The 13,926-nt window shown below is 42.6% G+C and overlaps 1 protein-coding gene across 1 annotated transcript; it reads right to left on the bottom strand.

Moving 5' to 3' along the window:
* Positions 1-11,824: 11,824 nt before the first annotated feature.
* LOC123040207 (uncharacterized) lies at positions 11,825-13,653 on the bottom strand. The gene is made up of 3 exons (XM_044463116.1): positions 13,381-13,653; positions 12,793-12,989; positions 11,825-12,080 (listed from the first exon to the last, which is right to left on the bottom strand). Exons 1-3 carry the CDS (start codon positions 13,510-13,512, stop codon positions 11,963-11,965), a joined length of 447 nt encoding a protein of 148 aa, XP_044319051.1. The 5' UTR covers positions 13,513-13,653; the 3' UTR covers positions 11,825-11,962.
* Between the last annotated feature and the right edge of the window lie 273 nt (positions 13,654-13,926).

Genomic DNA, 13,926 nt, shown 5'->3' with positions numbered 1-13,926 from the left:
GAAATTCTTCTTGCTAAGTCTTGAGCTTGCGTTGGTTTTCCTCGAAGAGGAGAGGGTGATGTAGCAAAGTGTAGCGTAAGTATTTCCATCAGTTTTGAGAACCAAGGTATCAATCCGGTAGGAGGCTCCTCAAAATTCCCACGCACCTACACAAACAAACTAAGAACTCGCAACCAACGCGATAAAGGGGTTGTCAATCCCTTCACGGCCTCTTGCAAAAGTGAGATCTGATAGAGAGATAATAATATGTTTTGGTATTTTTGATATAGAGATGCAAAGTAAAAAGTAAAAGGCAAAGTAAAAACAAAGCAAGTATTAAAGTAATGGAGATTGATATGATGAGAATAGACCCGGGGGCCATAGGTTTCACTAGTGGCTTCTCTCAAGAGCATAAGTATTCTACGGTGGGTGAACAAATTACTGTTGAGCAATTGACAGAATTAAGCATAGTTATGAGTATATCTAGGTATGATCATGTATATAGGCATCACGTCCAAGACAAGTAGACCGAAACGATTCGGCATCTAGTACTATTACTCCATTCATCGACCGCTATCCAGCATGCATCTAGAGTATTAAGTTAAAAATAGGGTAACGTCTTAAGCAAGATGACATGATGTAGAGGGACAAATTCATGCAATATGATAAAAACCCCATCTTGTTATCCTCGATGGCAACAATACAATACGTGCCTTACTGCCCCTTATGTCACTGGGAAAGGACACCGCAAGATTGAACCCAAAGCTAAACACTTCTCCCATTGCAAGAACTACCAATCTAGTCGACCAAACCAAACAGATAGTTCAAAGAGACTTGCAAAGATAACTCAATCATACATAAAAGAATTCAGAGAAGATTCAAATATTATTCATAGATAAACTGGATCATAAACCCACAATTCATCGGTCTCAACAAACACACCGCAAAAAGAAGATTACATCGAATAGATCTCCACAAGAGAGGGGGAGAACATTGTATTGAGATCCAAAAATAGAGAAGAAGCCATCTAGCTACTAGCTATGGACCCGAAGGTCTGAAGTAAACTACTCACACTTCATCGGAGGGGCTATGGTGTTGATGTAGAAGCCCTCCGTGGTGGATGCCCCCGCCGGCGGAGCTCCGGAACAGGCCCCAAGATGGGATCTCGTGGATACAGAAAGTTGCGGCGGTGGAATTAGGTTTTTGGCTCCCCTTTTGATCTGTCGGGGGTACGTAGGTATATTAGGAGGAAGGAGTACGTCGGTGGAGCAATAGGGGGCCCACGAGGTAGGGGGCGCGCCCAGGGGTGTGCCCCCCACCCTCGTGACCGCCTCTTTTGTTCCTTGGAGCAGGGTCCAAGTCTCCCGGATCACGTTCGGTGAGAAAATCACGTTCCCGAAGGTTTCATTCCGTTTGGACTCTGTTTGATATTATGTTTCTTCGAAACACTGAAATAGGCAAAAACAGCAATTCTGGGCTGGGCCTCTGGTTAATAGGTTAGTCCCAAAAAAATGATATAAATGTGTAAAATAAAGCCCATAAATATCCAAAAGGGGTAATATAATAGCATGGAACAATCAAAAATTATAGATACGTTGGAGGCCCAATTAGCCCATTTGTGCAAGGCAAGGGATACTACAAAAGTTTACTCCCACATTGCTAGTTTAGTGGGAGTTGGACCTCCTTGTAAGGGAGGTTTTTTCCCCACTTGTATGAGCATGAGAACAAGAGGGACATCCACGCGCGCTCCTCCTCCGCCGCCCGCCTCGCCACGCCGCGTCACGACGCGCTGCGCTGCGGGTTGCGGGTTGCGGGTTGCGGGAATGAGCCGAGCCGATGTCTAATTTTTGCCACGTACTACGGGTATACGAAAGGTCACTTGGGAGCTGAAAAGTTTTGCGGTAGTGGATAATGAATACGAACGGCGCACCTCTTCGCGTGCTGCCTGTTCACTTCGTCTCCCTCCGTTGCTTCATCTCCCGTCGCAGCCTGTTCGCGTCCCTCTCCTGTGCCTATATAAGAGAGGTCGCTCCTCTCCAGAGAGACACATCAGAAGGTCCTCTTCCTCTTGCCACACAGTTCCTAAGCACTGCGCCGCTGCTACAATCTTCCCCATCCCGGCTTGCGGCGTGCACCGCAGGTCGGGACAGTAGGCCTCCGAAACCGCACCTTTTGAGTCATGTACGGGAGAAGGGTGATAAGGTTTTTGGGGAGCGCTCTGCGCGACTACTGACTTCTTCGTCACGGACGCCCCGAACTCCGACGACTACTTCCCCGACGTCGACAACCTCCTCGACGACATGGAGGACACCGACCCCAAGTCCAGTGCATCTGCTCCTGCTGTTGTCACGTACGTGTCTCTCCCCTTTCTATTAGAGGTTCTGCTACAGTTCCTTGTTCTAGTATTTTCCATAGATATGTTAGACTCTATTTCATATATGCAACCTGCTATACTGTCTGCTCTAGATATGTTTAGTTACGGTTCATATATGAACATGTTGTTTACCTTCTCTTTGTCAAATCGCATGGCTTATTTTATGTTTAGTTACGGTTCATATATGAACATGTTGTTTACCTTCTCTTTGTCAAATCGCATGGCTTATTTTATCACTGCTATACTAACCATGCTATATCTAGTATTTTTGTTAATAAAATCATTCGGTAAATTGCTCATATTTACAACAAATGTTTCAGGAAGCCCATCTTCTTTCTGCTGCAGGCTTTTATTCCTTGTTTTCCGTACCTCCATTTTCATACATTACCGTATGTAATGTAATATGTTTTGTAGAGTCCAAAAGAATGTAACAGGTATTGTAGCACAAGGAGATCAACTTATGAACGTAACCAAACTACCATATTACTTTCATGGTTCATAGTTTTACTTGGTGCAGATTTAGTACTAACATCGTGCGATAGCTTTTGCTATCTAGCTTTGAATTAAATGTGTATTTGTCTACACAAAAAATCTTTTTCTAATTTAATTTCTCTTTGTATTTACATAGTATGTAACTAAAAAATAGGTATATACGTACGTTTAGCTTAAACTTAAACTTAAGACTTTGAGTTTGATTATTATAGACCTTGTTAATTTTCTTCGTGATTGTAGTTATTTATTTATATTGCACTTTGCACTTTTTGATACACTAAAATCGTATGTGTTTTCTTGTGTGCAATTGACCATATCTAAAATGGCTTTGCAAATTCTTAGTCGCCCAAGAAATTGTTAAATCCTAGTCATATATGTAATTTTTGGAACTAGAACATAAAAAATCTGTGTAAGAGTTAATTTTACTCACTGATTTTTGTCTATCTAAGTAGGTCAACAGGTTTGTTCTTTGTTGGCCCAGGAGTTGGTGTAGTATATTATCTGTTTCCCATTTATTTTTGGTCCAACGACGGAGTGGGCTTTGTATTTTTGTTGGTCTAGTCTTTGTTGGAAATGTATTTTGGGCTATAGTGCCTCTCATATGGGCCTCTTTCCGAGTGCTTCTAATGTAATATCCCGAGTTCTTTTCGTGTGTTTTAGCATGTTTTAATTTAAGTTTATTTCTTTTCTACCAACAAGAGGGAAGAGAAACATACATGTTTAACTAAAGTGAGAGTGGTTGGAAGATCTTGGTTAAGTAATTCTGACTTTGAGATTAGATGTGTTTATCTGTGTGTGTGTCCTATGATCATCATCATTGGTGTGTGCGTATCTGCACAACACAATGTTGTGTTGTTCATATCTATTATTCTATCAACTTTACTAGATCTATCCTAAAGTATGTTTGCATGGTGTATTTAGTCGATATGAAGATGTTGATTATTCTCACAAAAACTTGGTCAAAGTCTAAAAAGATTGACTTATAATAAAACATATACAGTAATTTAGACGAAATCACTAACTGAGGAGTACTCCTTGCGGAGATCACTCCAACTTCCGCAGGTTGCGACAAATGGCGCGCTGCATGTGCGTCACTTGGCGTAACCCGGGAGTTTTCCCTTTTTTGTAGATCCGTTTATTCAAAACGTTTTATCTCTTAAACCGTGCATCCAAATCTCGAATCGCTTTCGCCGTTGGATTCCTCGCGTCGAGACCTTCAAAACTAGATCCTATGTTGATAGGTTTTGACGAACATTTTTTTTCATGAAAAAATCGGACGAAAAAAACCGACGAAAAACCGAACCGGGAATACGGGTTTTTTTCCCTTTCCAAAAGAGGCACGACTGTGCCTCTGACGAAATCACAACCGTGCCTCTCGCGGAAGCAAAACCATGCCTCTCGCGAAAGAAAAAAAACAGAAAACGCGTTTTTCCCTTTCCGAAACAGGCAGGCCCGTGCCTCTCGCGAAAGCACAATCGTGCCTCTCGCGGAAGAAAAAAAAAGAAATGTGTTTTTTCCGTTTCGGAGGAGGCACGGCCGTGACTCTCGCGAAAGCACAACCGTGCCTCTCGCGAAAGAAAAAAAAAGAAATGTGTTTTTTTCCGTTTCCGAGGAGGCACGGCCGTGACTCTCGCGAAAGCACAACCGTGCCTCTTGCGGAAGCAAATCCGTGCCTCTCGCGAAAGGAAAAAAAACATAAACATGTTTTTTTTCATTTCCAAGAGGCACGCCCGTGCCTCTCGCGAAAAAATGTGTTTTTTTGCGCAAATTTTTTTTAAAAAAAATTTGTGATCGAAAACATAGGAAAGACCGGTGGAAAACCAAAACGTCAAAAAAACGGAAAAAAGCCGAAAACGCGTGCGGAAAAATAAAAAAAAATCCGGAGGGAGCGTCCAGAGCGCGACATGTGGCGAATGACTGACAGCACGTCAAGTGGCGCTGATCGTTGCGAGGCTCCCGAAGGAGCGCTCGTTAATTAGTTGCTCCCTAATTTAGAACATTGTTGGAACTAGAAAAGGGCCCACTTCTAAGCGAAGCCCACCTGGCCCAGTGGACAGCCCCGACCCCCGCGCTCCGGTGACCGGTGTATATGTTTCGGTCCACGCCTCGAGCCCAGATCGTGGCAGATCGTTTAGTTAGGTTAGACTAGGGTCACCACCATGGCCGCCGCCCTCGCGCGCCGCGCCGCCGCCACCATCCCCCGCCACCTCGCCGTCGCCGCCGCCACCGCCACCATCCCCCGCCACCTCGCCGCCGCGACCGCGGCTCCCACCATCTCGCCCGCCGCTGCCGCTGCCGCCCGCTACCGTTTCGCCGGCGCGTTCCTCCGCCGCCGCGGCCACCACACCGGCGCTTCCCCGCAGATGGAGCAGCGCCTCGCGGAGCTCGAGAAGCGCGTCGGCTCCCTCGAGGCGGGCGCTGCCAAGGGCCTCGAGGGGTCGCATCCCGTCCGCCAGCTGGAGGAGCGCGTCGCCCGCCTCGAGGTCGACTACGAGAGGCAGACCGCGCGCATCTTCGTCGAGATCGATCAGAAGATGGTGACGCTCGAGCTGAAGCTGGACAAGGCCTCGTTCGACCAGTACAAGGAGGTCCAGGCCGGGCTGAACAATCTGCGGCACTTCATCTGACCAGATCCGGGCTCTTGCGGTCGCATCAGCCGCACGCGACATCAAGGTGGACAAGCAGCACGTCCAGTGTCTTCTACAGATCAAGAAGAACACATGGAAAGTTGCCTGTACCGTCCTCCTGGGCGCTTCTGCGGTAGCTTTTGGGGTGATGAACGTAGTGAGCGCCCACTCAAGAGATGACAACCTCAAGGCTGCAGATGCCCTGTTCCAGAAGAAGATCGCTAAGCTTGAGAAGGACTTCAATGCCAAGCTTGACTCCACAGCGAAGCTGGCTGTCGAGGTTGTGCTGGCCAAGCGGGCACTGCAGGAGAGCAACGAACCGGACCAGCCTCCTCCGGGCACTGGCGGCACCTCCTCCAGAGGCTCAGGCGGCTCCCCTTAGTTAGCTAAGGCGGAAATGGGACTCGCAAACAAACGCGGGTGGCTGTATCATCTTAGTTTTGCCTCACAAACAAACGCTGGTGGTTGTATCATCTTAGTTTTGCCTCTTTTTGCAAGCATACTATCTAGACATTCTTATGTGAATGTGCCATTTTGCTTAATTAGCTTCTGGATGGTGCAATGTGTGATGACATTGTTGCTTGTTATAAATTATGGTCTATCTGCCTGCATTAGTATATGCTGAATGTCTTTGTTAAGTACACTAGACTTGCTTTGTATGGGGAGAATCCTTAGCTAGATTTCGATATAACAAGTATGGAATTGGGTTTTCTTTCATTGCTGGAAAGGAAACTAAACCACATTCAGAGCCATATCGCTTGTTCAACCTTTTGTTATTCTTGCATCCTGCTTATTTTGGCTGTACTGGCTCGTAAGGCCATCAACAATTAGGTACTCATGATTGGATTAATGCTCATGAAATCTGACATTTTGTCGTGTATCTAGATGCCAGGAAAATTCTCAAGTTTATGAATTTCTCCTTAATGCATAGCACTATCTCAGTATCTTACTATAATAATCCTTGTGCTGTTGTACATATTGAGTTGGAAGCCTGTGCTCTTCTAGCATATTTTTTCCTCGAGGCTGTTCATATTGATTTCAGTGTGTGAAGAATTAACCAAGAAATTCAGGTAATGAATGCTTGCTACTTTGCAGGCTGGTATAATTGGTCTTCTTTTTTCGTCACAAAATGTTTATCAGGACTTTATTTCCAAATGGAAACTTGGTAGCCACTAGCCCTGGGAAATCTAGGGAAGGATTTGGGCAAACCCTTTCTTATAAGTTTGATCTGCTGTTTATCATAAGGTGATGGTGTACCTAATTCACTATAGCTTTTGATCTTATATGTCAGAATTGTGTGGGTAAGCTATGCCAATGTTTGAGTGGGAATTCTTTGAATGATTCAATGTTGCTAACTATGGTATAAAGAGCCAAGCATTAGATTTTATAGAGTGAGCTGTGCTTCCAAGTCATATGATTAGTAGATGTTCTTCTCTTCAATTTGTGCTGCTATTAAATTTTCATCTCCTTCATCCTTAGTAATGAAACATTGCTGGAAGGAAACAAAACCAAATTCAGAGCCATATCATTTGTTGAATTCAAGTTTTCAACCTTCGTTATTCTTGCATGTACTGATTCCTACGGCCATCAACGTTAGGTACTTGATTAATTCTCATTAAATTTGACATTTTGTTCTGTATCTAGATGGCCAGAACAACTCTCAAGTTTATGAATTTCTCTATAGCACAATCTTACTTAGCATAAGGCTTGTGTTATTGTACACATTGAGCTGAAAGGTTGTGCTTTCCTAGCACAATTTTTCCTTGCCTCTTCAAGTTTCTCATTCTGTTGAGGATGTTCATGTTGATTTCAGTGTTTGTAGAATTAACCAAGAAATTCAGATAATGCATGCTTGCTACTTGGCAGGCTAGTATAACACAAAATGTTTATCAGTACTTTATTTCCAAATGGAAGCTTGGTAGCCACTAGCCCTTACAAATCTATTTCATGGGTAGGATTTGGACAAACCCTTTTTCATCAGTTCTATCTGCTGTTTATTATAAGGCTATGGGTGTACCTAATTCATTATAGCTTTTGATCTCTTATTTCAGTATGGTGTGTGGTAGCTATGCCAATGTTTGAGTGAGAACAAATTCTTTGAATGATTCAATTTAGCTAACTATGGTAGAAAGAGCTAAGTATATGATTATATGGAGTGAGGTGTGTTTCCCCAGTCATATTAGTATCTGGCAAAAGATGCCTCACCTTGTTGCTTGTTGCCCATGGTCTTGCCAAGAACAATCTTTTAAGCTTTGAAGAAACTGTTGAATTCGCATTGTAATGTGTGAAATAATAATGTCTTTCTTTGCACTCCAGTACTAAGTTTTCAGCTTGCGAGCCTTTTTTCTTGTTGTGCCGTGACAGTATATGGCGCTGGCACAGATCTTTAACTCGGATATTGTTGTGATGTGACAATCTAGATACTTATTTCTGGTCGGTATGCAGAATTGAATATGAGCATGAGAATGAATGGCTTCACCTTTACCCCTTTTTAGCTGGGAAGAGTTTACTTTCCTCTGTTATTTTGCTTAATTAGCATTCTGGATGGTGCAATGTGTGATGACCTTGTTTCTGGTTACAGTTTGTGGAGATTGTGGTGTATTTTCCTGTGTTAGTATATGTTGACTTTCTCTGGGGGGAATCCTTTAGCTAGATTTTTGAATATAAGAAGTATGGATTGGGTTCCTCTCATTGCTGGAAAGGAAACAATTGAATTCCAGTTTTCAACCTTTGTTATTTTTGCAGCCTTTTTATTTTGGCTGTACTGATTCGTAAGGCCATCAATGTTAAGTACTTGTATCTAGATGGCCAGAACAATTTTCATGTTTATGAATTTCTCCTTAAGGTGTATAGAACTATCTCAGTATCTCAGTATAATCCTTGTGCTGTTGTACACATTGAGTTGGAAGCTTGTGCTCTTCTAGCATATTTTTTCCTTGCCTCTTATAGTTTCTCGTTCTGTTGAGGCTCTTCATATTGATTTCAGTGTGAAGAATTAACCAAGAAATACTAATAATGCATATGCTTGCTACTTTGCAGTCTGGTATAGTTGGTCTTCATTTTTGTTCTCAACATGTTTATCAGGACTTTATTACCAAATGGAAACTTGGTAGCCACTAGCCCCGAAATCAACCTATATTTTTTTCATGGGTAGGATTTGGACAAACCCCCTTTTGTAAGTTTGATCTGCTGTTTATTATAAGGCTATATGGTTTACCTAATTCACTATAGCTTTTGATCTTATATGTCAGAATGGTGTGTGTAAGTTACACCAATGTTGTAGTGAGAACAAATTATTTGAATTATTCAATGTTGCCTATATGGTAGAAAGAGCCAAGTATTATATTCTATGGAGTGGGTGTGCTTCCCAACTGATGTGATTATTGATTAGTAAATGTTTTTCTGTTCAATTCATGCTGGTTTTATGTTTTCTTCTCCTCAATTGTAGTATCCGGCAAAAGATGCCTCGCCTCAAGCTTTTTTTTAACAAACTGTTGTAATGTATGAAATAATAAATGTCTTTCTTTCCACTCCAATTCTCAGTTTTCCGCTTGCGAGCCTTGTTTCTTGTTGTGCTGTGACAATATATCTCGCTGCCATAGATCTGTAACTCTGATATTGTTGTGATGTGACAATTGAGATGCTTATTTCTTGTAGGCATGTGAAATTGAATATGAGCATGACAATGGGTGGTTTCAACTTTATGATTTTTTTTTAATTTTCTTATAGCGGAGCAGAATTGATAATTGGTTGTAGCTGGTGCATGGCATCAGTCTCTCTTGTTGTGCAGGAACTGTTATCCTGGTCAAAATGCGTTGTCTCTGGGTGCTACAGGGTTGGTTTTGTATGCATGGTTTCGGCTCGTCTGTTTCAATTTCTCGCGCTTAATTGTGCCCAAGGATCATCGATGTGACTGCATATCCTACGACTAGTACTTCCTCTCTCCCAAATTGTAAGACGTTCTATAATTTGGGAAGGAGGTAGTAGAATTTTGCCGCCCATCCTCGACGCCATAGCCACGCGCTGCTGAACAGGAACACAGCCTGCGCATCATCGACTATACACCCGGCGGGCGGCGGCGCAAGTGAATGGAACCGATCCACTCGCACGGATCTCTCCCCCTGCACCCCTCCCCCGATCGGTAATGCCATCATGTGCTTGCGCTGAGGTCCTCCAAATGTTTCTCTTCTCTCATTTTTTTTAGACTGTCGGGGAGGGCGACAAGTCCCCGGTTCCATTGCAAGCAGGTGAAACCAGGGAACCATGAAATGTTTCTCTTCAAGATCTCCAACAACGAAGATCGGAGTGGCGGAGCAATGGAACCGGGGACCAGTGATGATCACCAGGAAACCAAACCAGGAAACCAAACCAGGGAACCATGAAATGTTTCTCATAGCGCGCTTGTGATCATCACTCCAGACCCCAAATGACTTGTTTCCATGTACCGCATGATAAAAATGCTGCTGCAACGAGGGTTAGCCGGATGGAGGATTAGGTAATCAGTTCAGTGGTTGTATACTAGATTTTCGCAGGTCCAATGTTTTAGTTTTAGTCCTCGTATGTCCTTTGTGTTCATTGCAAAATCTTCTGATGAAGCTGTCATATGTAAAGTGGTTGTATACTAGATTTTCACAGGTCCAATGTTTAGTCCTCGTATGTCCTTTGTGTTCATTGCAAAATCTTCTGATGAAGCTGTCATATGTAAAGTGGTTGTATACTAGATTTTCACAGGTCCAATGTTTAGTCCTCGTATGTCCTTTGTGTTCATTGCAAAATCTTCTGATGAAGCTGTCATATGTAAAGTGGTTGTATACTAGATTTTCACAGGTCCAATGTTTAGTCCTCGTATGTCCTTTGTGTTCATTGCAAAATCTTCTGATGAAGCTGTCATATGTAAAGTGGTTGTATACTAGATTTTCACAGGTCCAATGTTTAGTCCTCGTATGTCCTTTGTGTTCATTGCAAAATCTTCTGATGAAGCTGTCATATGTAAAGTGGTTGTATACTAGATTTTCACAGGTCCAATGTTTAGTCCCCGTATGTCCTTTGTGTTCATTGCAAAATCTTCTGATGAAGCTGTCATATGTAAAGTGGTTGTATACTAGATTTTCACAGGTCCAATGTTTAGTCCTCGTCTGTACTTTGCGTTCATTGCAAAATCTTCTTATGAAGCTGTCATATGTAAAGTGGTTGTATACTAGATTTTCACAGGTCCAATGTTTAGTCCTCGTCTGTACTTTGCGTTCATTGAAAAATCTTCTGATGAAGCTGTCATATGTAAAGTGGTTGTATACTAAATTTTCACTGGTCCAATGTTTAGTCCTCGTCTGTACTTTGCGTTCATTGCAAAATCTTCTGATGAAGCTGTCATATGTAAAGTGGTTGTATACTAAATTTTCACTGGTCCAATGTTTAGTCCTCGTCTGTACTTTGCGTTCATTGCAAAATCTTCTGATGAAGCTGTCATATGTAAAGTGGTTGTATACTAGATTTTCACAGGTCCAATGTTTAGTCCTCGTCTGTACTTTGCGTTCATTGCAAAATCTTCTGATGAAGCTGTCATATGTAAAGCTCATGAATCCTTTCAAGGGCACCCACCACCCACTCGAGCCTTTATAGACACTGCACGCCCAAGCGAAAAAGGCTCGAGGTAATCATCTCATGGACCAACTTATCATTTGTTGGTTGAGGTTACCGCGTAGACAGATCAGTCGAAAACTAAGCACAAATCGAGGACCAAGAACAGAGCAGGAAAATTAGGCACCGATCAATGTTTTTAATTCAGTAAACAAAACAATTTCAGGCATCAATGAAATATGCAAAACTTCGGATTTTGAGATTTCAAATTTCATTGGATTCTAGCCTGATTTAAATTTATTTTAAAATTAGTTTTAACTTGGCTCAATATTTCAGGATTAGAAATACTTTGGACCACACTAAAATATGAAAAATTTCAAAAATTCCAATGTGCTTTTATTGAAATATTTAACCCTGGCTCTAATTTGTTCCAAGAACACAGAAGATTACAACAACAGCATCAATCCCATTACAAAGCAGGGCGCGACCCATGGCATGACAAAAATAATTTCGAAAAGCAGGGAAAGAGGTGCAGCCCAATAGCACCCGACAAACAGAGAAGCACAGACTCAGAGAACATGAACTTGCCGTAAGTTTCCAGAGGTAGGGCCTTGTTCATGAGCTTTGTTTTGATGAAAAATAATAATTCAACATCATAGCTAGGTCTACATTTCAGGTTTTTAAGCCAGGCTCCATGCACTGATTTGTGTGATGTGCTGCCGTGGAACAGAGGTAGACAAGCGACAGTTTTCAAAGCTAGCCGTGACAACGGAAAGAGCAAATCAATATATATAGACACACATATGAACTATATACAGACAGGTGCTTAACAAACAGGTCTCTTCCAATTGCCAACAGCCAAACATGCACAGACCATAAATAAAATCCAGCGGCACATCGCATGCTGAAGTTACTACATAGCCATGGCCATAAGGATAATCAGCAGCGGACAGCTAATGAGAACAACGTCACATGCCTTGTCTATTTTCCGAAAATCTTCCATTATGCTTTTAATGGCTTCAGTATTATGCCTGCACATGCATGAAATATTAGATGAGCCTTACAATAATAAAGTTTCCCTTTTAAAAATAGATAAGAATAGGGTAGGAATATCATGTAAATATAAGGCTACATACTCATAGCTAAACATAAAAGATATTTATAACCATATTGTATGCTCAAATAAGCTAAGAGCTCACCACGAGGCATCTCGGTTGTCAATATGCGAAAAAACAACCTAATTTTCAATCATCAGATATACTCAAGAGGCAAGTGATTTTGGTTGGCCATATGCCACAAAACAGACTGAATTTTCGTTAACATACGGTTCTGTCTGAACCATCAGTTTTGGAGAATTAAAAGCTGATGACTTCGAGCATTGTCGTTAATAATTTTTTTATTAACGGATAACAATCAACCATACATTCTAGAAGAAAAGACCATGGGCGTAGTTAACTTAAAAGCATGGATTAGACAGTTTTAGCCTTGTTTTCCGTTCATTAATTGGGCAGCTCTCTTCAATTAATGGATGATGCAAATCTTTTTTCAGAGAAAGAGCACCCTATGTGTGGTCTCAACAAACAGAAAATATTTCTGATCATCATAATAGATAGCATCGACGTTGCAGTGAAGAAGAGTAAAAGACTGTTATGACAAAATTTAAGTCCTAACGCTGTACAGTTCACAAAACAACTTTGTAATGAAAAGAGGAATGTTGTGTTATTGGTAAAATTTAGCATTTACCTGGCGGCTTCATTATAAGAAGCTTCAGCTGCGTCCATGACTTGTTGGGTCATCTCAATCATCTTCAACCCCTCAGCGTCCTGCTTTTTTAACTCTATGCGGTTCTGGTCAGTCTCCGCGCGCAGGCGATTTATTTCCTCCCGAACCCTAGCCATCTCGTCTTCAGAATAGATCTCCGCGCACAAGCGATCGATTGCCTACAATTTAAGGAAAATAATAGAATCTCACAAACCGCAAAGGAGTGAGCAAATCACGCACCTAACGCGTTAGGCTCAGGATGAAGATCCAATAGTTCCCAAAAATTGTACTCCCTCTGTAAACTAATATAAGAGCATTTAGATCACTAAACTAGTGATGTAAACACTCTTATATTAGTTTACGGAGGGACTACTATGTAAAATCTGAATAAATCGCCTAAATAACTCCTAATAGTAACTTTCTCTAACAGTCGAATCTTATCGAAAATAATTCCACCATCGAGACAGCCAACAAAGATACAACGGTGATTGATTTGATAGATGAAACGAGGCAAGTTGGTTTGCAACAAATCAGATGGAATCGAATTAGGAAGTAAGGTGAGGTGCTTACCGGAGCCCCATGGGACATGAGCCGAGAACCCGCCGCCGGCGACAGCGCCCGGACGGGACCCATAAGGTTGGCCGTCGGCGGCGGCCTGAGACCCAGGGCCGGCATCTTTCTAACAAGAGAGCGCAGCGCCATCAGGTTCGACAGGTTTATTAGAGCCGGCGGCGGCGGCGGCGGCGGCGGCGGAATCTAGCTAGGGCTTCGCCGTGTGCTTCTTCTTGCCTCGTTTCCTTCCACAGGCAGTACACGACGCTTATTACAAGCACAAGGCCCATGAGCCCACGGGCTAATTACAAGCTTCTTTCGGCCGGTCTCCGTCTCAACTTGTAGCGTTGGCCCATACATACATGGCCCAATTTTGTCTGCGAATGCGCATGTCGCGCTTGGCAACGCCGCCGTGACACAACATTTAAGTTTGGCTAACCACGTATTGGCTACCACGTGATGCAATGCTTCCACCATACGGTTGTTTAACAATCCACCGCCCCATCATGGTCTCGGAACTCATAGAACCCACCACAGCAGCCTGGAACAAGGAACTTGTCACGG

The sequence above is a fragment of the Triticum aestivum genome, chromosome 2B (assembly GCF_018294505.1).
Source record: "Triticum aestivum cultivar Chinese Spring chromosome 2B, IWGSC CS RefSeq v2.1, whole genome shotgun sequence".
Lineage (NCBI taxonomy): Eukaryota > Viridiplantae > Streptophyta > Magnoliopsida > Poales > Poaceae > Triticum > Triticum aestivum.
Note: the sequence above shows the minus strand (reverse complement) of the source record. Positions and strands in the feature narration are given on the sequence as shown.

Coding starts and splice junctions, on each gene's coding strand:
- LOC123040207 (XM_044463116.1), bottom strand. CDS start 13,512: ATGGCGCTGCGCTCTCTTGTTAGAAAGATGCCGGCCCTGGGTCTCAGG. Junction 12,990..13,380: donor TCATGTCCCATGGGGCTCCG/GTAAGCACCTCA, acceptor CTTAAATTGTAG/GCAATCGATCGCTTGTGCGC. Junction 12,081..12,792: donor TCTTATAATGAAGCCGCCAG/GTAAATGCTAAA, acceptor ATGCATGTGCAG/GCATAATACTGAAGCCATTA.